Below are 26,457 nucleotides of genomic sequence, written 5' to 3' on the forward strand. Positions count from 1 at the left end.
TAGAATCAGAAAATTTACTCTGAATAAAGATATTAAGATCCTGAAAATAAATTCTTTGCAGGGCTACGGTAACCATAAGCATTAAAGTTGGCAATTATTGGGCTTCCCTGGTGGTCCAGTAGTTAAGATTGCGCCTTGCAATAATGCAGGGGACACCAGCTCCATCCTGGATCCACGAAGATCCCACATGCCTGGGAGCGACTACGCCCAGGCACCACACACCCACTGAGCCTGAGCTCTGGAACCTGCGGGTCACAGCGACTGAGCCCACGTGCAGCAACCACTGAAGCCCCCAGGCTCTGGAGCCTGTGCTGTTACAAAAGAAGCCCGCGCACTGCAACTGGAGAGCAGCCTCTGCTCTTTGCAAACAGAAAAGCCCTCAAACGGCAACGAGGCCCAGCACAGCCAAAAACAAAGACATATTTGTTAATTGGCCATTGTTTGTTTCAAAAATAATCCAGAAGAAAGCAAGGATGATGCAGGTGAGGGTACAGATGAAATAAGACTGGCCCTGAGTTAATTACTGCTAAAACTGGGTGGCAACAAATCTCTTCCCATGAACACAAATAATTATCGAGTGCCTGGACACATTTTAGAACCTTTAAAATAGCAATTGTGCAAACTAAATTTTAACCTCCTAAGAATGTTTTACCAACTTTTCAGATGATCACTTACTATGGGGGAAAAAAAAAAAAAAAAAAACAGAAAAAGGTGGTCAACATAAAATTAAAAACACCTGAATCAAAGATTCAGAAAAATGCATACATATAACAGTAACAATTACTCTCAATTTCATCTTGGAAGAAGATTTAGAGAATGTCAAAAACAAGACTCAAGTTTAATAAAGTACTGTAATAGTAAGTGTAACATATTTATTTTCACTTCTAGAAGAGCTACAAACACACAGCAGTGATACATGTCACTTACCAAAATAAATGTCCGCCTGAATAATTAACCAGGAGTGGTTGTTTGGGTTTATACTGAGGGCATACCGAACTAGCTCTTTCACTGTGATCGCTACAGCTTCAAAATCCACTGACTGGAGGCTACAGGAAAAACAATACACATAATTTAGGAGTCAACTTCACAAATCTATACACACATTTATTAAAACAAACAAACAAAAGAGTCAAAATTTAAGTGAACATAAATACAATGCTAAATATTACTAGCAGTAAATATTTTAAAACTATCAAAACAACTAAATCGGAGGACGTGTGATCAGCTAACTTTTTATATGGGGTTGAAAACAATCTGATTTTTGTTTCCTTTCCCCAAAATGCCAAAGAAGGTAAACCAGGCCACTCTAAGAGTATCTTTAAACATTTTACAACGTAAAGCACAAAAAGGTGGTAGGATATGACCCTATCTCCACTGTTTATGCATAACTTACAGGCAACAAAATTTTAAAGAGATACACTGAGAAAAATTTTCCAAATGATTTTTAAGTTCTATTATCTAGAGAAAGCTACAAAAACCAAGGGTTCAAACAACAACACTGCTCTATGTGGCCTTAAATCCATCCTGTGGCTTCTTACGCCTCTGGATTAGATGTTTCACTGGGTTAGGGGCAAGATATGGCAAGTGTCATCTCGGCAATGCATTTGGAAGCAATGAGGAATCCAAAAAACGAGAGGGGAATGGAGCCAGCTGCTCTGAGCCTGGTTAAACCTGGAAATTCTGAGACACAGAATAAGACGACAGAAGTGTGAGGAGAAAAGCCAGGCCAGCACCCAGGAAACACAACCACAGCTCCTACCTCCCGGAAGCAGTGAGACCCAACGGTAGGGAAAACAGGCTTTTGATTCAGAAGCATACCACAGTTCAAGTCCCGGCTCTATCGTTTACGAGATGAACTTGGACAAGGACAATCTCTGTTGCCTGAGGAGCTAACTTTTACCACACTCCACCACTGTTCCCAGTGCAGTGGGAAAGTACCGTGGTGCTACTAACAAACACCCAAACCGATCTGTTTCTGGCTGCTCTAGGTCTTCGTTTTTGCAAGTGGCTTTATTTAGCTGCAGTGAGCAGGAACTGCTCTGGAGTCAAGGTGCGTGGGCTTCTCCTTGTGCTGGCTTCTCTTGCTGCTCTTGCAGGCCCCAGAGCACACAGGCTTTCAGCAGTTGCAGCTCGCAGGCTCAGTAGTTTTGGCACACCGGCTTAGTTGCCCTTGGCATTGGGGATCTTCCGGGACCAAGGAACCTTCCTGAACCTTGTCCCCGTGCACTGGCTGGCAGATTCTTAACCACTGGATCACCAGGGAACTCCCTGTGCTAAGTCACTTCAGTCATGTCCGACTCTTTGTGACCATACGGACTGAGCCTGCCAAGCTCCTCAGTCCATGGGATTCTCCAGGCAAGATTACTGGAGTGGATTGCCATGCCCTCCTCCAGAGGATCTTCCCAACCCAGGAGTCGAACCTGTGTCTCCTGTAGCTCCTGCATTGCAGGTACATTCCTTACTGCTGAGCCACCAGGGAAGCCTACAACTAATTTATTTATGATTATTTAAATAAGTTAAGGGCTTCCTTGGTGGCTCAGATGGTAAAGAATCTGCCTGCAATGCAGGAGATCTGGGTTGCAGGAGACCTGGTAAGTGGACAGGCTGGGCCTCAAGCTCTCTGAGTCTGGCTCGGAACCTCTATGACAAACCACTGCCTCATTTATAAACACACACTGAAAAAAATCAATCAGTACTTTATAATCTAAACTTAGGCTGAAGAAGTAACACCTAAGACTTATTATAACCAAAGGCAAACGGGGATTTCCCCAGCGCCCCAAAGCAGGGGACACGGGTTCTAGATCCCACATACCACAGCATAACTAAGCCTCCACGCCACAACTGGTGAGCCCGGGGCTCTGGAGCACACACTCTGCAACCAGAGCCCCCTCACCACTGGAGAAAGCCTGTGCACCGCAATGAAGACTCAGCATAGTCAAAAAAAACAAGCAGAATGATCTCTACCTGATTAATGGACTGCTATTTTACAAATTTTACATAAAAATATCTGCAGTTATTCGCTTCAGGAAGCACGGTGCTGCTTTGGGAACCAAGCCTTGTAAGTGTAGGCAAGGGTCACTCACCACTTGGGGTCCTCCAAAATCCCTGTCCGAGAGAGCTTCCCATCTCTGAGACTGTTTACCCACTTACTACAATCTTTTCTTCTTCAGAGATGCCTTTATTAAGAGCAATAAAATATGCCTAGATTTCTGTGCCTGCCCTTCAGGCACAAAGAAGATGACTAGAGGCTAGGGGAGAAAAGAAGAGTCATTTATGTGAGGAAACAAATGGACTCTCCTAAGTAAGAAGCTGACATCTGTGGGAAGAGAAAAATGTAAACGGTTTCTTCTTCCACAAAAGGAAGAACACTGTCTTCTCCCCTTAGTTGTCCGCCTCTTACTGTGGTTCCCAGGTGATAAAAGGAAGAGAGAAGAGTTCTTAAAGTAATTAAAGAATTTCTTAAGGTAACGAAAAAGAATTGGGGACCTCTGACAATCAGTATTAGAAAAGCCAGGTAGAACGTCATCCTTTTATTAGCCTCCATTTTCTAATTCCACCACTGACAAGAAATCAGGATTACTGAGACTGTCTGCTGCGTCACTTCAGCGCCTAACTCGGTGCGACCACATAGACGGCAGCCCACCAGGCTCCCCCGTCCATGGGATTCTCCAGGCAAGAACACTGGAGTGGGTTGCCATTTCCTTCTCCAATGCATGGAAGTGAAGAGTGAAAGTGAAGTCGCTCAGTTGTGTCCGACTCTTAAGTGACCCCATGGACTGCAGCCTACCAGGCTCCTCCGTCCATGGGATTTTCCAGGCAAGAGTACTGGAGTGGGTGCCACTGATTCAATCTAAGGCTAGTACACTTCAGCTCTTAGTTATGCCTGATGCATAATTTCTAGGAAGATCATTACTGTAATAGAGAAATATGAAGTTGGCTACAAAGTCGCAACAAATTGCAGTCTTTTAATCAAATTATTCAGGTTTATCTATATCAGTCAGGATAGTTTATATATATATATATAAAACAATTTAATAAAATGTAAGCTATAATACTTCTTACTTGGGGATGGAGGATGGCCAGATAGAAATATGTTCAGCTGTAATATCATTCACAATGTCCTCCTTATTTAAAAAAAAAGAAAAAAAAGAGTGTGATTTAAAAAGAACTTTCTTTCAAAAAATTTTTTAGATGAAATTATGAAAATACTGACCCGGACGTTGTGAAGTTTCACAAAGAGTGACAAAATAATAGTCAAAACCAATGGTTCCTATGAGAAAGAAAACAAAGAATCCTTAAATATTATATATATCTTAATATTTCTCTATCAGCCTCAAGGATATCAAGTACTTTCCTTCAAAAGATTCTTACCCCTTTGAAAGTTATCACCTGCTTTAGTTAGGAGTACACTAGAGATTAACATTATTTTTAATCTCATGAAAGAAATCACAACACACAATTAACACAAAAATGACCAAATTTAGGTGTCTGTCCTCCCACGTCTTTTGAAATTGAATTAAAAGAACTCCTTCCCACTAGTACTTCCAGCTACCTCTAAAAACAACTGCCTTTTTATTCCTCAAACTAATATTCAGGGACTTTCCTGGTGTTCAGTGGTTAAGACTCCATGCTTCCACTGCAGGGAACACAGGTTTGATCCCTGGTGGGAGAACTAAGATCCCACAAGCTGTGTGGCATAGCTGTTTACAGAATAGAATTTAAAGAGTGGAATCTATGTCCAATAAACAAATACGATATTAATCCTATCAAAAGAATTAAAGTTAGGATTCAGATACCTAGCCCTATTATGAAGACTTCTTTATAATTTAAAAACACCTACTGTACTCACTAAAACAGAGTATGGTAAGTGCAAAATAAACTTCTCCATTCAGACTATCCCATCCTCAAAAAAAATGATCACCAAAGATAAAAAGCACATTAACAGATTACTTAAATAATCAGCACTTTAACACTCAATAATTTTTTTAATCATATCCTCAGAAATCAGCAATAGTAGTTAGACCCACTTTTACGAAACTTACCCTTAATCTTTTGAGGAAAGAAAGCAGTTCACTCCTACAAAGACACAAATTTTTGTATATACATTTAATACCAGAAATTCAAAATAAAAACAAGAAAGTAAATTCTAGGTGAAGTTCTAGTCCTAACTTTTCAGTTCTATATGTATAAAAGAGTATAATATTCTATTGTTATACCAACCTAATAAAATGTCTTTCCTGTTTTAATTACATGTGACATCTTGAGTACTATCCAACCAGACACTGTTGATAGGAAATACACAGGTATTTCCTAAGTTGGTGCTATTAGACAAGTCCATCCCAGATCAGCACCAGAGAATTCTTACATTGTCCATTTTTATGATACACAAGGATAATGACAGACGTTCTTAGAACAGTACAAAATAGTATAAATAACTTAAAAAATAAACTGATAGAAACATACCGATACATTATACCTAATGTAGATTCCCTCTGCTTTATTAAACTAACTCTGCCATCATTTCCTCGTTTGTGTTGACTGGACACACTACAGATCTGAACCACAACTTCCCAAAGGTCTTTAGCAGTCCGTCTACTTTCTTTAGGGCCTGGAAGTTCTTTGCATGTAGCTGCTAAAAGCTGTCCAAGCTATAACATGAAAAACAGAAAACACACAGAAGATAATCTGTAATGTCATACATGCCATTTCTATTCCTGAGAACATCTGAACAAAGATCGAAGCTGGCCGCACAGAGGAAGCACAGTATTTGATGCTGGCCTCTATCTGACCACTGGGGGATTCAGAGCTCGCTGTACACTGACAGATCTGAATCAGATCTGGGAAGAGGATCCTCTGGTTCCACCACATTACAAACCTTGTTTCTAAACAACCAGTCTAAGGAGAACAAAAACAGCATAGTCTAATGAGGATAAAAGTGAAACAAGGCAAAGAGACATGCTATTAAGTGGGGGGGAAAAGTTGCTAAATACACTTACTATGATCCCACTTGAAAAAAAAAAAAAAGCCTGTAATGGAATATATACATGACAGTGTTAACTATAAAAGCCCAGAGATGAGATTAAAATAGTGGTTAAATTTCACTCACACCCACACATTTTTTTAATGAAAAAAATGAGGAAAAAATATAGACACTGAAGTTGGCAGAACAGAGGAACAAGATTTAGAGCAACTTTTCTCTAAGGAAAATGGGAGCCACTGGGGATGTAACTACTGCTGATGTGAGGAGGCAGAATTAAGGAAGCACAGATTACTGAAAGGGACCGGTCTGAACAAAGGCAGCCTTCAGGACCTGAGGTGGAGAAGGATCCAGAACGAACACACACAGCACACACCCCGGCAGAAGTGCAGGAGCGTGAGAAAGCGCCGTGAGGACGGGCTGGGAGCGCGCTGGCACTGCGGACAGGCTGGAGGGCAGGCCAGCAAGGAGAGGCTCCCGCACCTGAAGAGGCTGGCGGGCTCGGCCCAAGCCAGGCCTTTGTCCTGCACCACTGCGACCTAAGTGAGCACCAACCTCTCCTCCTCCTCCCACCAGCCAGCCTCCGATAATCCAAGTGCCCATCAACGCTGTCCATTTTCCTAGACTACACTACTCCCACCCTGATCTGCGAGGGAGGCTGGACAGTTTTTACTATTTCGAAAGGTCTTTAGTCACATGCTTAAGAGCTTCTTTCCTTTTTGTGATAAGCAGGTATTTAAAGAAATAAAATACATAACAGAATGGAAAATAAAATTGATTTAAACCACTTACTGTTTCATTACCCAGGGATAATGACTATTAATAGCCTTCCAGACTCTTCCCTATGCATGTGTATTAATATTCCACATGAAATTCAAAGTCTGAAAGGTGCTCTACACTGTATAATTTCTAATACACATCCCACACTCTAGACTTCTTTCTCTACTTTCTCCTCTATGCTAACAAGGGAACAAGGGGCCAGCTAAGGAAGAAGGCACGCAAAACCCTAACCCAGATGAGACAATGGGACGCCTGAGTGGCCCTGCAGCAAGGTCACCCCTTACCCTTCCTCCTCTGCAGACAGATGGGGGGAAGTGCAGGAAGCAGGGGCTAACCGAGCCCAGGGTTAGGTAACCGACAGCACAGCCTTCTGCACCGCGGGCCCTCAAACATGCAGCCAACCTCTCTGGTGCACGGCTCCACCGAATTCACTGCTAAGATGAATAAAAAGAGAAGCTACAGCACCATCTTAATACCAAGCCACCATTCTCAGTGGACATGACCATCATGAAACAAAATGGTCTCACATGAGGGCTTACTAAAGCCTAAGGGACTGCTGGGCATAATCAGAAAAATTCCCTAAATATGAGGAACTCCCATCTCACAAAACTGACTGAAAACACAGGTATAATCCAAAGTCTGAAATTACAAAGAGAAGGATAATTCACGGACAACAATATATTTTTATGAACAATCAGAAAGAAAACAAAAAAGGAGGGAAAACCAAAAAAATCAGTAACCCTCCAAAGAGCTGAAATAAAATGAACTGTTTTTCAAAAGACATACATGAAATAAGAAGGAAGAAACAAATAACCGAAGACAAATGTAAAAATCTTGCAAGGTTCCCAGACAGCCATCAATCTAAGGGACCATGTACCAAAGATGAGATGAGGGCAGATAAGAACAACAAAAGGTAATACAAGCATTAAGAAAAGAATAAGGGCGTCCCTGGTGGTCCAGAAGTTAAGAATCTGCCTTGCAATGTAGGGGATACAGGTACGATGCCCGGTCAGGGAAGATCCCACGTGCCGCAGGGCACCTAAGCCCACAAGCTGCAATTAGGAAGCCGTGCGCCCTAGAACCTGTGCTCTGCAGCAAGAGAAGCCACCACGATGAGAAGCCCCCAATCGTCATAACCAGAGAAATCCCAAGGGCAGCAACAAAGATAAATAAATAAGCATTTTTACAAAAGAATAAAGAAACTTGGGATGAAATGCATACATAAAGTCTTAAATCGTGAAACTTCTTTTTAAACTCTAAGACCAGAAAGGGAGAAAAGCTCACTGCTTCTTCAGGGCAAACACAGTATTAACAAATGAAAGATTTGTTTTCTTAGGGAAAACATCTCCGTATTTTTTTTTTTTTTTTTCCGTATTTTTCAAGTTCTCTGCACAGAGAAGTATTTTCAGTGGTACAGGAGAGATGCAATTAAGAAAAAAAATAAATAAACAACATACCATCAATTCACTGAATGAATTCTTTCACATGGAAATAATTACTAATACCAAACATGCGCACTAATAAGGGGGCTTCCAGTGGTAAAGAATCCACCTGCCAATGCAGGAGACATAAGAGACTCGGGTTCTATCCCTGGATTGGGAAGATCCCTTGGAGGAGGGCAAGGCAACCCACTCCAGTATTCTTGCCTGGAGGATCCCCATGGACAGAGGAGCCTGGCAGGCTACAGTCCATAGGGTCACAAAGAGTCAGATACAACTAAAGTGACCTTGCAAGCACACTAATAAGAATCAGGCATCAACTTAAGAGAGTTTAACAGGCTTTGAGGAAGGGTAAGGAGTACGTTAAGGCTGTATATTGTCACCCTGCTTATTTAACTTCTATGCAGAGTACATCATGAGAAACGCTGGGCTGGAAGAAGCACAAGCTGGAATCAAGACTGCCGGGAGAAATATCAATAACCTCAGATATCCAGATGACACCAACCTTATGGCAGAAAGTGAAGAGGAACTAAAAAGCCTCTTGATGAAAGTGAAAGAGGAGAGTGAAAAAGTTGGCTTAAAGCTCAACATTCAGAAAACGAAGATCATGGCATATGGTCCCATCACATCATGGGAAATAGATGGGGAATCAGTGGAAACAGTGTCAGACTTTATTTTTGGGGGCTCCAAAATCACTGCAGACGGTGATTGCAGCCATGAAATTAAAAGACGCTTACTCCTTGGAAGGAAAGTTATGACCAACCTAGATAGCATATCCAAAGACAGAGACGTTACTTTGCCAACAAAGGTCCGTCTAGTCAAGGCTATGGTTTTTCCAGTGGTCATGTATGGATGTAAGAGTTGAACTGTGAAGAAAGCTGAGAGCCGAAGAATTGATGCTTCTGAACTGTGGTGTTGGAGAAGACTCTTGAAGTCTCTTGGACTGCAAGGAGATCCAACCAGTCCATCCTGAAGGAGATCAGTCCTGGGTGTTCATTGGAAGGAGTGATGCTAAAGCATCCAGTACTTTGGCCACCTCATGCGAAGAGTTGACTCGTTGGAAAAGACCCTGATGCTGGGAGGGATTGGGGGCAGGAGGAGAAGGGGACGACAGAGGATGAGATGGTTGGATGGCATCACCGACTCGACAGACATGAGGTTTGAGTGAACTCCGGGAGTTGGTGATGGACAGGGAGGCCTGGCGTGCTGTGATTCATGGGGTCGCAAAGAGCCGGACACGACTGAGCGACTGAACTGCACTGAAGGTGCTCACGTGGAAATGGGCACAGTTCATCCCTGGCGGCTCCCTCAGTTCTACCCCAGGTACTCCAGAGCTAAAGGCAGGGTCTGACTACATCAATCAAGAAAAACTAATTAACTCCTCACTAGTTTAGGATTATACCAAAATGTTGTCTGTTAACAAAATAATTTTTGCTTACATTTTCATAACTATATGTTACTAGGAAAAAAATATTAAGAGAGGGCAAACTCAAGTGCCTTAATTATCAAAAACTATATTCTTACCTGCAAACCAATATATTTGTCCACACTTATATTCAAACTTAGAAACTAGATAAGTTCCCTAAGGAGTACAAATCTAAGGAAATTGGTCCAATAATCCCACCCTAATAATTCTTTTATTTAGATTAAACATGAATTACCTTCACAAACGGATTACTCTGGAGTAGAAACGCAGGAACTTGCAGAGTAAGGTATTCATTTTCCCTCCAGTTTAACATAAAAGCCACACACTCCTCAGAAATAACTTGGCGAAAAGGAATATCTAAAAAGCAAAGAAGAAAGTAGTTAAAATTACTACCATAACATTAAAAGAAAAAAGCAAATAGGTGCTCAGATTCCAGTTGAGTAAATGAAAAACAACAGTTACAGATGAAAAAAATAGAAAAACACTAACATTTTATACTTTTCTTCTAGAAAGTCTAATATTTTCCAATAATAGACTGCCACAGTTTCCACTACTAATCAACAAAATTCTCCACTAACACCTTAAGATGCCTAATACTCTACTGTAGAAGTGTAGGTGTTGGTATCTAGCCTCTACAAATTTATAATTTAAATGTGTGGAGAATAACCATACAAACAAAACAAATATATGATGGTACAGTATAACCTGCTAGCATATTTAGAGTGCAGAAACAGGTAAACGATGTGTAAAACCTGCAGTAAGTCTAAACTAATATTTTTCATTTTTAATAGTTTTTCTGAGTAAAGCATGATAAATATTCATGACACAAATCATTTACTCATTCAAAAAATATTATACCAGCAACAATTTTAAATAAATATATGAGGAAAAAAGTCAGTCAGAATTGTTTGACAATTATTTCCTTTGAAATATATAATATTAAATACAACTGAATTTTTATAGCTCAAAGTATATAATAGTCAGGTTTTAATGTATTTCAAGAAAGAGGAAAAGAAACCCACTGAATACTAAATAACAACGTTGACACTTAAAATGGGGAGAGCTAGATTTTTCAGTCTTTCTAAAAAGTCTGTACCTGTGGCTATTAGTTTAATACCTCACTTTATTCCAAAAAAGCAACTGGAAACGACAAAAAAGAGGCATAGGAACACAGAAAAATTAAATAAGAATACACTCTTTGCATTATCTTTTTTTTTTGCATTATCTTCTTAAAGAAGGAATGAAGACACAAGTAAATTTAATATCCCGTGCACAACGTCCCACTGTGCATTGCGCACTACACACTTTGCCAAAGGAAAGCCAGACAGCATCTGGCTCCAAGGCTTCCTGTCTTCACTGGGCACTTCTCATTAGAGGGTCCACAATCGTTCTTATAGAAGAATTAGCATCTAGAGTGGGGATCAATTCTTCCTAACAGTACACCCTTTCCCTTCTCATTTCCAAGACTGTTTACAACACAAAGTATGGGAAAAACAGATGAATATTCAATAAATCAAGGGAGGGAAGGAAGGATGAAGGGAAGGAAAAGTATGTGACCCCAAACTATTCAAATGACAACAAGGTAGTACCAAGAGACTGTAATTATATGAAGGCGTTGCCAATGATTCCAAGAGTAAAAGCATAGGGTGAAGTTGGACTGATGAGTTCAAAACACAGTTTTGTCTCTTACTTCATGGCCAAATTCTTTAACCTTCGTTTCTTGATTTACAAAACAGGGATAATTAAAGAAGCAGCTACGTCATAGAGATGCCGTGAGGACTAAATCAGTTATCTACTAAGTTCTTAGAACAATGTCAGACATATAGTTAGCAGCACTCAATAGATGTTAGGATTTTAAAAACTGTTTTTGCTTTTCATTTCAGAGAAATTACATATGACAAAACCAATCTTCAACCTTTAAAAAGAAAACACTCTGTTGACAGTATATATTAATTAAATCAATTCTTATTAAGATACTGAAGGGCACTGACATATTAAAACTCAAAGGAATTCTATCTCTAGAGTGCTAAAAGTCGTAATGTCTTTAAGAAAACACAATGTTACTAACAATTAATTCAAAAGGCTCCAGAAAACCAGCAGCCATTGGTTTGGACACATTATTAGCACCTTCCTTGATACTTCTACAACATAAATTTTACTGTGTATAGTATTAAATGTGTACAGTATGATTGAAATGCTCTGCTAAGCTGCTAAGTCACTTCAGTTGTGTCCGACTCGGTGCAACCCCAGAGACGGCAGCCCACCAGGCTCCCCCGTCCCTGGGATTCTCCAGGCAATAACACTGGAGTGGGTTGCCATTTCCTTCTCCAATGCATGAAAGTAAAAAGTGAAAGTGAAGTCGCTCAGTTGTGTCCAACCCTCAGCGACCCCATGGACTGCAGCCTTCCAGGCTCCTCCATCCATGGGATTTTCCAGGCAAGAGTACTGGAGTAGGGTGCCACTGCCTTCTCTGTGAAATGCTCTAATTATTATTAAAATATGCAAAATTAAGAAACTTAATTTTACTTAACTAAGCAAGATTATATGTAACACAGATGATAATTCTTATTTAAGCCCCCTTTCCTAAGACATTTTTGGACAGGCCAAACCTGTTCCCAAAGTGAGCACAAGTGAGTTTCTGACCCACTGGCAATCATTTTGAGGGCTGTCTATGGCAGCAATGAGGAAATAAACCTTCAACATGCAGCTTCAAGGACATTTTGATTCTTCTAACAGAATATCTTAAAACTGCAATATAATTTCTATAGTGCGCTGAAAGGTGTCCCCTCAGAATTTATGTCCATATGAAACCTCAGATGGTGATCGTACTCAGAAACTAGGTCTTTGAAGATGTGTTAGTTAAAATGTACAAGTCACATTGTATCGGGGCAGACCGTAAATCCAGTGACTGGTGCCATTACGAGAAGACAGGTGGGGACAGGGATGAGGACACGGACGGACATATACACGAGAAGGCCACAAAATGCCACACACACACACACACACACACACGAGAAGGCCACGTGAAAGAGACAAAGACGAATGATGCAGCCACAAGCCCAGGAATGCCAAAGGCTGCTGGGAGCCACTTGAGACTACAGAGGAGCAACAGCCTTCAAAGGAAGCATGGCCCTGCAGACCCCCTGATTTCAAACATCTCATCAGCAGAACTGTAACAAATATATTTTCGGTACTAATATATAGCACCCCTAGAACAGTTTTCTACACCTCCCCCAATGTTCTCGAGTGAACTCCACATCTGAATTGTTCTAAAAGAAAATTAATTTTTTCACTGATGGTTAAAAAGTCCTGTAAATATTCTTTTAGAATCTTCCCCACAGTTACTTGAGTATTAAAATCCTGAAATTTGGCTTTGTGAAAGTGTCTTACCAGGAAGCCTCATTTCCAGATATCCTCGCACCCTACTAATAAGATCAGAAGGAGGTCTCTCTCCTGACTGCCCTGTTCCAGCTTCATGCGTATAAATATCCAAAAGCAGCATCTCATTCAGCATGACCTGACGAAGTTTTGGTGAGAATTCTGTCACCAACTCCAAACAAGCAGCAAACAGCTGTTTAGCATGGGAAAAGTCCTATAAAAAGAATAGCAGAATGGTCTGAATCACCTTTCCTCTGAAGTGAGAAAAATGTCTTTATAAGTACAGAACAAAGCAAAGAATTAATTTAAACAGTGAACCCTGGTTATCTCGAGGAGTGAGGCTAGATTATCACCTTTTTACTTATCATCTCTGCATTACTTATTCCAATAAATATTTAATACTTTTATATACATATATTTTTTGGCTTCACCACGTGGCATGTGGGATCTTAGTTCTCCGTGGTGGTGGTGCAGATATATATGATGGTTTGGTTACTAAGTCATATCCAACTCTTGCGACCCTGTGGACTGTAGCCCACCAGGCTCCTCTGTCCATGGGATTTGCCAGTCAAGAATTCTGGAGTGGGTTGCCATTTCCTTCTCCAGGGGATCTTCCTGACACGGCATCAAACGCATGCCTCCTACAATGGAAGCATAAGTCCAAACCACTGGACCTCCAGGGAATTCCCTGTAATTTTTAAAAAACATTCAATAAACAATCAGTATAATATGCATGCTGTATTACTAGAGAAGTTTTACATAAACTATAACAAAACTAAAAGGTTTATATAAATGTTACATACAATAAACATATATTATACAGGTATAAAATACCATGATTAAATACCCTTCACCTAAGACAGTCAGAATTAGACCTTACCCCCTTCCACAAGGTTCCACATTCTAAAATTCTGCACACAACCCTATTAGCCTATATAACTGACTAATAAACAAATAGGATATGATCTAAGCCCTTTCCTACACATCTCCTTCTAATTTTTCCAAAACACAGCCATCGCTTATTCTCTCTCTTTCCACATGCTCTTATAATCTGGCTTCTATCCCTCATGTCATGAGGAAGAAATGGCTCTTACTAAATAAAGAACTTCTAATGGCACACTCCACTGAGTACCTTCCAGTTACCTAACTGGACTTCGGGGCTACAGCCTAGTACTGTCCATTCCCTCTACCTGACATCCTCTATCCCCTTAGCTATCATGACTCCACGAGTCTGGTTCGCATACTATACTCTTCCATGCCACTGTTTCTTGGACGCAATGCTAGACATCCTAGTGTATCCTCCTAGCGTGATCTATGATGATTCCCAAATCTGTATTTCCAGCCCAGACTACTTCCCAATAGATTACAAATTCCTTATGTAAAATCTACAGAAGTGATATTAAGGATCTTTGTTTTTAGCTTGAAATACAATCTTTTACTAACGTAATGCTACTGCTGCTTCAGCTAAGTCACTTCAGTTGTGTCCGACTCTGTGCAACCCCAGAGACGGCAGCCCACCAGGCTCCCCTGTCCCTGGGATTCTCCAGGCAAGAACACTGGAGTGGGTTGCCATTTCCTTCTCCAATGCATGAAACTGAAAAGTGAAAGTGAAGTCGCTCAGTCGTGTCCGACTCTTAGCGACCCCATGGACTGCAGCCTACCAGGCTCCTCTGTCTATGGTATTTTCCAGGCAAGAGTACTGGATTGGGGTGCCATTGCCTTCTCCACTAACGTAATACTAAATACAAATAAGAACTATTCATGTTGTCTAATTTTTTAAAAGAAATAGAGAAGAAGCCATATGTCCAAGACCATTTTTGTACAGTTATGAGGATAAAGGGAAAAGAATAAACCAAAATGCCTTTTCAGATATCCTTTCACACCTACAATGACGATTTTAAGATCAGAAAAATAAAACTGATCCTGATTCCTGGTTTCATCCTAAATTAATAAAGCACATTCTTAACCAGAGGTCAATGTATACATTTACTCACCTTAACAGTACTGCAGTGTAGACCTTTGGCCATTAGAATGTAAACCAAATCTCTTGTTAAATTGTCTTTAATTCCCAGGATGACACTACTATAGACAAGAGGTAATTCCCACTAGAAGAAATAAAAATACATAAACACACACACACAAAGCCAAATCTAGATAACAATCCTTCAGTAACAGTCAACTCCATTTAATAAAAGTATTCAAAGGTCATTTTTAAAGAGAAAGGACAATGATAGCCGCAACGAACTGCTAATCAAGATGAACATATTCACTATAATAACCTAGTAATAAATAGTTAAATGGATTGGAACTTTCTGAAGGATAGCCTACAGAAATAAAGAAAAAAATCTAGGAGTTTAATATCTATTAATCCATACAATCCTCACAATAACTCACAAGTTATTATTAAATAGGTACTATATCTCCATTTCACAGATGAGAAAATGGAGGCACACAGAAGTTCAATAACTTGCTGAAGACTATACAGCTAATTAAGTATAGCACTGGGATTCACACTTGGGTACTTAGTACCAGAACTCTGGCTCATAACTTTTATGCTGTACACTTCCTTATCCATACAAATGAACACAAATAATGATTTCAATGCTACAGAAGCCCAGCTAAGATTGAGACCAATTTTTCATTTCACGTCACTTGTAAGTTCAAATCCCACAGAATATACATCAATTTCTAGCTGCTTTTTATCACATTCAGTAGTGAGGGAGTGTGCAGCTAGCTATATTAGAAACACATTCATATTATTATAGGGGCTTCCCTAGTGGCTCAGCAAGTAAAGAATCCTCCTGCAATGGTGGAGACCTGGGTTCAATCCCTGGGTCAGGAAGATCCCCTGGAGAAGGAAATGGCAACCCACTCCAATATTCTTGCCCGGAAAATCCCATGGACATAAGAGCCTGGCGGGCTGTAGTCCGTGGGGTTGCAAAGAGCTGGACACAACAGCATGGATGCACTACGACCACACCTAACAAATAAGATGCACGTGCAAAAGGCAGATTCCCCGTATTATACTTTACCTGCATCTGTGAACTAGTTCCCTTGTATCTCTAGTTATATTCCACTGAATGTTTAAAAAGCTATTTCATTTGCAGTTTCCATGCAGGAAAACTTAGACAACTTCAGAAACATTATCTTGGCATTTTTTGGGGGGCGAGGGGGGAATTTTTAAAAATATCTAAAGCTAAAAATGTTCTATAAAGAAGTTTTAATGAGGTGATTCTAACCTGCAGGCTTCAGACTTAGAGAGGACATGAAAAAACTAAACCAAAAATACTCTGTAGGGCAAGTATTAGCTACAGACTGCACAAATATCATACCTAATACACATATTTACAGCTATACTGAAAATGCATGTAGATGCCATAACAAATGAAATATAAACTCATTTTTATTTTTTTAACTCATTTTTAGTTGTTATTGATTTAATATCTTTTTTAACCTATTTCACATTTTCTCTGTCAACAGATGTTCAAAATACAATGTCGTGTGAAGGTCTTTCACGTTACTGATGAATTGTTAACAAATAAAAGGGCTTCTTATTCCCAAAAAGCTCAAGGAACAGCTCTTCTATTACATTACATCAGAAAACAAGGGTAATTTTCTTATCTGTTCTCAACAGAAGTTTCTTACCTTATTAGACACTGTCCAGAATTCACGCTCTGAAGTCATACCATGTAATTCAATTAAAATCTGTCGAATCCTCCATGGATCCACTGACAGTATCAGCTGATGTTCCAACTGGCCAATGTTGACACTTGCTGAGGCTAAGAAAGGAAGAAGAGATTTTCATTTAATAACTATTTGATACGTTATTCATTCGTTACTCATTCATAATCGTAAAAACATGAGAATGGTAATTTACTGACAGAAATTGTGCATGTTTATAAATATTAGAAGTTAAAAGTCTCTCTCATCTTGAAAACTGATTTATCCAACTTAATGCAAACTATATTTTAACTTTACTCTCATATAAAAAGCCTAACACAACTTGTATTATGTTTTCATTTATCAAATAAAGGTAATGAAAATATAAACCAATAAAAATCAGTAACTTTACATGGAAAGAATTATGTGGGATATATGTAAAAATTTGATTTATTTTTGAACATCCTGTGTTAAAAGCACTTCTAAAATGTTCTGAGTAGTAAACATTAAGAATGTTTTTCGAAGGGAGAGAATAAGAAGGTTGGAGGCATTGCCTTCCCAGAGAGCCAAGAATTGATCACTAAAATTCCTCATTACAATTCAACTTTCAGATACAGTCTTCAATAATGCATTGCCAGCATTTTATCTGTGGTAATATTACTCTTTTCCTTTACGACTGAGTCAAAGCAGCTTAAATCTAGTGAGGTCCAAAGTAGCTACAAGTTCAGTCAACTGAATTCTGTCTCCCCTGCATATTGAAGTGTTGAAGCTTGTATTTATTAATAAGCAGCACTATATTTTATTACATTTATAAAATAAGAGAAAACAATGGAAGAAATAATCAAATAAATAAGGCAAAAATGGCATGTTGCCAAAGCTGAATGTTTAGCCAGCAGACAGTGATATAAAAGCTGAAATGCATGCAAGCCTGCCCCGTTTTTTGCTTGTAACCCCTCCTCTTCCCTCTTGGTTTATACCTTCAAGAACACAGCAGCAGATCTATTTCCGCAGCTAAACTCTTTTATGTATCCAGGCCTACATCTCCATTAACCATACTCAGCAGACTCCCAAAACTTAACTGCTTACAGAAATATATGACCTCAAAAGACAGGTTTGCTATTAGTTACCAGCTCTAGTGTAAATAGAAAAAAAAATTAAGAAGATAGCCTCAAATATCCTGAGGAACAAAATATGCCAAAATTTGAGCTCGGAAATCTAACCTGGGATATCATAAAATGAAGTTACGGGTTTAATGCACAGATTGATTCTAGGGGACCTCTTCCTCATCTGATCAACAAGTAGCTTTCGTTCTTCATCTTTCAGTAATGTGATGAAAAGCTCGTGTGAAGAAATCATGAAAACATACTGCAGGTCTTCCAAACCCAGACACACATTCCTAGATCAGTAAGAAATATTATAAAACAAAGAAGTGTATAATTTTAGTTTGGGGAAAAAAATCATATAACCAATTTTTATTAATAAGCTGTTTAAAAGCCACTATTCAGTAACTGCACAACAATAATTTGAACAGTTTTTAAAATTTCTCTTTGGTCCTTATCTAAGTTATAATTTCACTGCTACAACATACAAAGAGGGTAACAGCAAGAATCCTAAGTTTTATGTGGCTACACAAATTTAAACTGTGAGTGTTCTCAACCACCAATTACTACCTGGTTATACGAAGACAGGCAAGGTAAATGTAAAATGATACGGAATAAAAGATATTCTTCTCACAGACCTAAGCTCAAAATTAAGAAAAAGAAGAAAAGAAAGGTACTTACTTCAAAAAAGCAGCCATGTTTCCTTTCAAAGTATCTGAAGCTTTTTCTAAATTTATTGATCTTGAACAAACCTAGGAATTTGAACAATTTTTATTTGAATATGGGTACTTCAAAATAATTATACTACAGTTTGAAAGTTTAGATTTAAAAACAATCAAATTGTCCTTTCAGACATGGATCAGTCACAGATTTGGTTAAGAAATTTAAGAAATGAGACCAAAGAATAAGAATGCATTATGGGAAGAGGGAGTGGAATGTGACCATTTCAAGAACTGCAGGTAAAGAATAACCTTATGAATTATGCAGTAAAGAATAATCTATTTAGCATATGAACAAGTCCTGCTGAAATTTACAAAGTATGGACCCAAATTAAATGGAGTGATAAAGTTAAGAATCAGTAGTTCCTGTCAGAAAAGTGAGAAGACTCATCTTGGATAGCTGAAAAGAAGGATCGATAATAGCTAAAGAACACAGAACCAATGATTAAGGAGGTAACCAAAGTTTAAAAAATAATGAAAACAAAGAGCAACTTAGCTATGAAAATATTAGTCATCTAAAAATAATATTATTTAAATATCATTGTGAATTTATTAGGTTAGGCGACCCACATATTATTTACAAGAAGTCAAAAAATTATTAGTATAAAAGATCCTAACCTCAACAAATTGTCAATATTCTCTAATATGCTGACACAAAAGCTAAATTATATAATGTGTACAGCAGTACTATTCACAAGAGCCAAAAAGTAGAAACAACACTAATGTCCATCAAGTGATGAATGGACACTCAAAATAGACACTGAAGAGTAAGTGTATCCATTCAGTAGGACACTATTCACCTATAAAAAGGAATGAAGTGCTGACGGACACTCCAACATGGATGAAATGTCTTCAATACCAAGTGAAAGAAGTCAGTTACAAAAGACCGTGTGTTTTATGAGTTCATTTATATGACATGTCCAGAATAGGCAAATCTACAGGGACAAAAAATAGATCAATAGTTGCCTGGGGTTGCAGGGATTGAGAGGAAAATGAGAAATGATTGCTAATGGTTAAGAAGTTTTCTTACAGGGGCAGAGGAATGAAATGTTGGCAAACTGGCTGAGGTGATGGCTGCACAACTCTACGAACATACTAAAAATCACTGAATTGTACACTTTAAATGAGTGAATTGTATATTACTAGCTGGAAACAAAGTCAATTATACAAATTCAAATATAGTTCATTAAAAAAAAGACTTCTATGGAAAAATTATAAAGCTTTAAAAGGACATTAAAGGGCGCCAAAATAAATCAAGAGCTATAGAAGCTCATGGATTAGGATACTCAATATGGTAATGCTACTAATTTTTCACAAACTGGCTTTTAAGTGTAATGTAATTTCAAACAAAAATACAACAGGCTTACTTCTGAAACTTGACAATCTGAGTCTACTGTCTACAAGAAAATGTAAAAAGATAACCAGAACCAATACAACTTTGGAAAACAAGGTTTGTGCTTCAGATGATACCAAGCCAGGGTATGGGTGTGATGGATGGGTAAACAAACAGAAAAGCTGTTACAGAATAGCCCAGAGACAGGCCCACACACGCATGTATATATGACACTCAGAATTCAACCAAGGCAGCACTACACACCAGTAGGAAAAAGAGGAAACTTTCAACAACTGGTACTGAAACAAGTGAGGGAAAAAAATGACACCAGATCCCCTACTTCCCATGATACACAAAATTCAATCATAGGTGGATTAAATACCGAAATGTGAAAAGGCTAAGTTCTAGAGGTTTTAGAAGATAAAATACAGGACAATTTCACAACTACAGGATATGAAAAGCTTTCCTAAGCAAGACACAGAAATTCACTAATCTCTTCTTTTATGAGAAAGACTGATAAATTTTATTATATTAAAATTAAGAAATTTTAAAATAATAAAAGTTAAAAGTGAACCTCAGAAAACATACTTGCAATACTTAAAACTAGTAAAGGACAGGATATATTAAAAACTCCTGCCAAAAAAAAAAGACAATTCTACAGAAAACTGAGGCATATCACTTGGAACAGGCACCTCAAAAGATGAAATCTGTATATGCAAAAAACAATAAATGAAAAGCTGTTAAACTCATCAGTAAAAAAGGAAAAGGAAGGAAAATAAAATAAAGAAACAAAAAATAAAGGGAAAGGAAAAGGACATTAAAACCTCAATGGGGGCCTTCCTGGTGATCCAGCGGTTCAATCCCTGGTTCAGGAAGATCCCACATGTTGCAGAGCAACTAAGTTCCCACCCCACAACTACTGAGCCTGTGCATCTAGAGCCTGCGCTCTGCAAAAAGAGAAGCCACCGTGAGAAGCCCCGCAATGCAGGGCTAGAACTGCACTGCAGCTGAACTGCAATGAACACACTGCAATCAAGAGTAGACCCCACTGGCCACAACCAGAGAAAGCCCACGCAGCAACAAAGACCCGATGCAGCCAACAAGGAAGTAAATAAAATCACCTCAACGAGATACCGTTATACAATGACCCAGACAGGAAATCTGACAGCAAGATCCCGACCAACAAAAACTCTCATACATGCAGTGGCAGAAACACTTTGAAACTTTATGGTAAAATTGCAGATATACTTTCTCCAGGAATGTTACATAAATGGTATGTGGGTGTACCAGGATATAAGCACAAGAATGTTCAAGCAGCAGAATAACCCCAACCTGTAAATAACACAAATGTCCATAACCATAAGAATAAATAAATTGTGGCATGGTTATATAATGTTGTAACATCTTACAGCAATGGGGAAAAAAAAAACAACTATATCTGTATACAACTTGATAAAACATCTCACAAATATGTTCCCTGAAAGACAACTTATTTTGTATGATTTCATTTATATGGAGGTGAAAACAGGCAAATTTAAGAATATTCTTTAAGGGTACATACAGAGGGGATACAACTGTAATGAGAAATGCGGAAATACTGTCACAAAAAAAGCAGGGTAGTGATGTCCTCGAGGAGGAGCAGAGAGGCTGTGGGAAGACACCTTAAGGACTTTAAGAGCATTGGCAATATCGTAGTTTTGGAACAAAATGGTATTATCTCTATTCTATGTACTTCTCTCAAGGTCTATTACATTAAGACTATTACAGAGAGAGAGAGGTCCGGTAGAAACACAAATTATGGAGCTCACATGAGAGGCAAGAGGTATGATCTGAGCGTTTTTAGTGAGCAGGTGACTGAAGTTTTGGAAGAGAATAAAAGTGGTGAAGAATAAAAGAAGCTGAGTGAGCCAAGGACAAAACTTTAGTAAAGAAAAATATTAAAGGGGGATCAAAGGAGAAGTCAATGGAGGACTAAGGAAAACCCGGTGATGGCGGAGAAGCAGAAGCGAGCTCCAGCAGCAGACACGGCGGGCAAGCATGCTCTGTCGGCCGCACCGCCTGAGCCGGAGAGGCAGTGGGACGAAGACAGTGAAGAGGGCTCCAGACGTGGCAGCTAGGAGGCCACTGGAAAACCCAAAGCGAAATTATAAACCAAAGGGGGGAAAATGTCTTACCTCAAGAAGAAAGTCTATTTTCTCTTTATTAGGTCTAAGAAATAGCTGGTTAAATTGAACACTAATAGTTCTACCTTCTAATACATCACGGACTGTGTTACAGGCACAGACTTTAAAACAGATTTCATCCAGGGCTTCATTTCTGTCAAATACAAAAGTAGATACACTCATTTATTTTTTAACAGAAAAGCATATATTATAAAACTAAATCACAAGAATGGGCCATTTATTCTTGAGAGGTAAGATTTTTACAATATTCCGGCACATTAATAATTACTTAAGTCAATGGGGAAAAAAAATAAACAGGAAAGTTTTAAATTTACCAAGGGATAATTTAGGTACGCAGATTAATCTGAATCAAACTAACAGAATCAAACTCTGCTGTGTACATTTTTTTACCCAAGCACTTTTAAAAAAAAGAATTAGATGAAAATTAAAGTGGCTCCTCTAACCATGTTAATTCTCCATACAGTAAAAATAAAGTGAAAGCATCGTGACAGACATACAAGTAATCTGGAGGGACATTTTTGATAAGTCGGAAATGCACACTTACTCTTACATAAAAATCAAAAAGTAATTCACTTACTTACCCCTGTTGAGCTTTCTGAAAGAGTTCCCTCAGGACCGACTGCCGGAACTGGATAGGTAAACTGAAGGTTAAGTTGTCTTCAACAAAGATCTTTATTACCTCCTGAAACACAGACAAAAAATTGCAACTATTTCAAAAATCTTGAAAGTCTCTTAAAAAAAAAAGTTTTTTAAATAAAATTTTAAGCCTTTCTGTAATAGAAATTACACAGTGAAGAAAATCATTAAAATATCTTGCTAGGAAAATCTCTTCCTAAAATTTTAAAATTACATTAAGGGTAAAAATAGCACCATCCCAGTTCAATTCAGTGGCTCAAGTCATGTCCTACTCTTTGCAACCCCATGGACTGCAGCATGCCAGGCCTCCCTGTCCATCGCCAACTCCCGGAGCTTGCTCAAATTCATGTCCATTGAGTTGGTGATGCCATCCAACCTGTAATTCCATCCAACCAATCTGCTGACCCCTTCTCCTCCAGCCCTCAATCTTTCCCAGCATCAGGGTCTCTTCCAATGAGTCAGTTCTTCGCATCAGGTGGCCAAAGGAAGAGTTTCAGCTTCATCATCAATCCTTCCAATGAATATTCAGGGTTGATTTCCTTTAGGATTGACAGGTTTAATCTCCTTGCAGTCCAAGGGACTCTCAAGAGTCTTCTCCAACACCATAGTTCAAAAGCATCAAATCTTCGGCACTCAGCTTTCTTTATGGTCCAACTCTCACACATATACATGCCTATGTGAGGAGCAGTGTCCCCACAAGAGACTGATCTAGACTTGCCTGTGAGTGTCCAGGAGTCTCTGGTGGAGGCGTGGGTCAACAGTCTGGCCTCAGGCCAAACAACAGGGAGGGAACACAGCCCCGCCCATCAACAGAAAATCGGATTAAAGATTTACTGAGCATGGCCCTGCCCATCAGAATAAGACCCAGGTTCCCCCTCAGTCAGTCTCTCCCATCAGGAAGCTTCCATAAGCCTCTTATCCTTATTCATCAGAGGGCAGACAGAATGAAAATCACAATCACAGAAAACTAACCAAACTGATCCCATGGACCACAGCCTGGTCTAACTCAATGAAACTATGGACCATGCCGTGTAGGGCCACCTAAGATAGATGGGTCATGGTGGAGAGTTCTGACAAAACGTGGTCCACTGGGGAAGGGAATGGCAAACCACTTCAGTATTTTTGCCTTGAGAACCCCATGAACAGTATGAAATGGCAAAAGCACCCCACTACCCTTCTTTAAAATTGGAGATCATGGGCCAAAAGTGAGAGGCGAGAAAAGAATCATTAAGTAGCAATTCAGCTATGTTATTAGAGACTTTTAAAATTCCTCTCCTCCACTTTAAACGTGATTTCATACAACAAACTTTTAAAACGCTAAAACAGAGAAATATTTCAGCTAAAAAAGCGTGCTAAGAAACTAGTCCAATCAAGTTAAATGGTTTAAAATGTATTAGTGAACTGTACAAAATTTATCATTCTAATACACGATATTATCATAGTCTTTTTACAGTCTTTTTTCTCAGTTGTTTATCAGCTCTTTATCAAGCAATGGAAGAAAGTAGGGGTGACAGTGAGGGGATTTCTGGAAACAGCTGAACCAGCTCTACAACAAGAGCACTGACAAAAATGGTTTCAAAACCACAGAGCAACCACTATTTCACTTTCATAGCAAAACATGAGCTCATGGGAGCAAGCAAGTCACTTCCCAAATGTTAGAACACTGATTTGTTACAGCTATTCAATAACTCATCAGCTACAGAGAGAATCCTATCCCCCCACCCCCAAAAAAGCTAAATAGGATTTCTAAGACACTCCCGCATATATAGCTAAAATTATAAAATTGGAGTGTTGCAACAAAATCGCTCTTTCCCCTCTCCTAGCTGTCCATTACACTACTTCCTGAGTTATACATCTGGCCCTTCATTGTATCTATGGAACATGCAGGCTTCCCTGTGGCTCAGGTGGTAAAGAATCCACCTGCAAGGCAGGAGACCTGGGTTCAATCCCTGGGTTAGGAAGATCCCCTGGATAAGGGCATGGCAACCTACTCCAGTATCCTTGCCTGGAGAATCCCCATGGACAGAAGAGCCTGGAGGGCTACAGTCCATGGGGTCGCAAAGAGTCAGACACGACTGAGTGACTAAGCATGGCACACATGGTAACATGTGCCAATCTGTGACTAACATTCTCGCCTGCACGGGTCTTACTATGCCAGGAACCGTCTTAAAGATTCTACATCTTATCATAATTGATTACCACTCCCCATAAGCCTGTACTAGGGATATGTAACTGAAAGGTCTCTTGTGTTTGATAACTTCATCTATATCCAAAATCCACCTTCAAGAAAGTTTACTTTTCTTCCCGGGCAAATCAGAATTGACAAAAAAGGGGCCAGAGGGCAGGGGAGGGAGCACTGTCCCCTCTCTTCTATTTTCTCTGAAGAAAAAAAAACCCCAAAACTCTAGTTGAGAAAAGTGAACTAAAAACCTAGGCTAAAAGTCCACTGTGGAGACACAAAACTAAAGGTATGTTATAGCACTGTCATTCCATAATTTGTTTTGAATTTAATAAGATGAAGGCACTGTTCACTTTCTAGAATGAAGGCTTTTTTAAAAAGTACAAATTCTAACTCCCAGTGATTTTCATTACAAAGCTACAGATATATACTCAGAGGGGGCAACAAAAAAATGTCAACAGACTAATTTAAGCTCTTTTCATGAGTAAAACTGAGATGACGCCCAGCCTCCCTGGAAAAGTGGGCTATGTAACAAACCATCCAAACCGACCAGAACTGCTCTGCTCACCCTCTCCTTCAGTCTTACTTTCGCAGAGGCTAATAAGGTCAGGCTGAAGACCGTACTTTCAGATCTTTAGCCTCCATAAAACCAAGAGTTCTCTACCTGTAATTTTAAAAGTTAAAAGTTCTGCCTACAGAGTTTCTTATAGAATGTACTTAAAATGGGCAAATTTTATACCTTCAAGAAAGGATAATTATCAGTCATATGAGTCCACATCTATCCAGTGCTCTGCCTTAAGAGTTTATAAACTATAACTTTTCATTTGATTCTCATAAAAAGCTTAATTATTACAACTATTTATAGGCCAATCTGTCTGACGTGCCCCAAATGGCACAACTGTAAATGGTGATGTCAGGATTTGAACTCTGCTGTCTGGCTTCCAGGGCTTTCCAATGACACTACTGTATCCCCGTCATACATCTTACCTGATAGTTGCCAGATCTCAGACAAATATGGACCTGACTATATGGAGTCAATTGCTGAGATGTACTATCAGAGGACGGTACGAGAACATCACATGCTTGACAATAGCCAGCTAAGCGCTTCTCATCTATGGTACAATGAAGAGATAATGAACCTATCTGTAAAGTAAGAGGTATATATCATTATCCATCAGTGTAATAGAAACAAGAGTCTAGCACCCGTTTATTGCACTTTAACAGCATAAGAAAATGCCAATGGAAAATAGGAACCATAAAAAATGAAAAAGTTAAAGGTTTAGAGCAGGGGTCAGCAAACTATTGCTCACAGGCCAAAACCAGCCCATGTCCTGTTTTTATAGATTCCATGACCAAAGAATAATCAATCCTTAGTGTTGTAAAGGGCAGAAAAAAAAAACAAACAAAAAACCAACAAATTAGACTATGCCACAGAAACTGTATATGGCCACAAAGCCTAAAATATTTATGATATAGCTTTTTACAAAAAAGTTTGCTGACCGCTGGTTTAGAGTTCTCAGGCCAACATAAAAATGTAGACATTATTATCACTCTCTGTGGGTATAACAACAATTAAGATACTAACAAAGAATGAAAACTGTTAAAAAAAAAAGATTAAAATACTTTAAAATATTGATACATATACTT

The 26,457-nt window shown here is 39.0% G+C and overlaps 1 protein-coding gene across 1 annotated transcript in view; it reads right to left on the bottom strand.

Annotated features, from left to right (window-relative positions):
- The window catches only part of INTS8 (integrator complex subunit 8), a 46,656-nt gene that overhangs the window by 8,572 nt on the left and 11,627 nt on the right, over window positions 1-26,457 (bottom strand). The window contains exons 8-21 of the mRNA XM_027561503.1: window positions 25,798-25,953; window positions 22,577-22,677; window positions 21,987-22,128; window positions 18,442-18,512; window positions 17,881-18,056; window positions 16,646-16,779; window positions 14,995-15,105; window positions 13,013-13,214; window positions 9,858-9,979; window positions 5,464-5,648; window positions 5,043-5,076; window positions 4,214-4,270; window positions 4,063-4,124; window positions 928-1,046 (exon numbers count right to left, since the gene is read on the bottom strand). Coding sequence (XP_027417304.1) covers window positions 928-1,046; window positions 4,063-4,124; window positions 4,214-4,270; window positions 5,043-5,076; window positions 5,464-5,648; window positions 9,858-9,979; window positions 13,013-13,214; window positions 14,995-15,105; window positions 16,646-16,779; window positions 17,881-18,056; window positions 18,442-18,512; window positions 21,987-22,128; window positions 22,577-22,677; window positions 25,798-25,953 — 1,672 coding nt within the window. The remainder of the gene's footprint in view (window positions 1-927; window positions 1,047-4,062; window positions 4,125-4,213; window positions 4,271-5,042; window positions 5,077-5,463; window positions 5,649-9,857; window positions 9,980-13,012; window positions 13,215-14,994; window positions 15,106-16,645; window positions 16,780-17,880; window positions 18,057-18,441; window positions 18,513-21,986; window positions 22,129-22,576; window positions 22,678-25,797; window positions 25,954-26,457) is intronic.

The sequence above is a fragment of the Bos indicus x Bos taurus genome, chromosome 14 (genome assembly GCF_003369695.1).
Source record: "Bos indicus x Bos taurus breed Angus x Brahman F1 hybrid chromosome 14, Bos_hybrid_MaternalHap_v2.0, whole genome shotgun sequence".
In the NCBI taxonomy this organism is placed as follows: domain Eukaryota; kingdom Metazoa; phylum Chordata; class Mammalia; order Artiodactyla; family Bovidae; genus Bos; species Bos indicus x Bos taurus.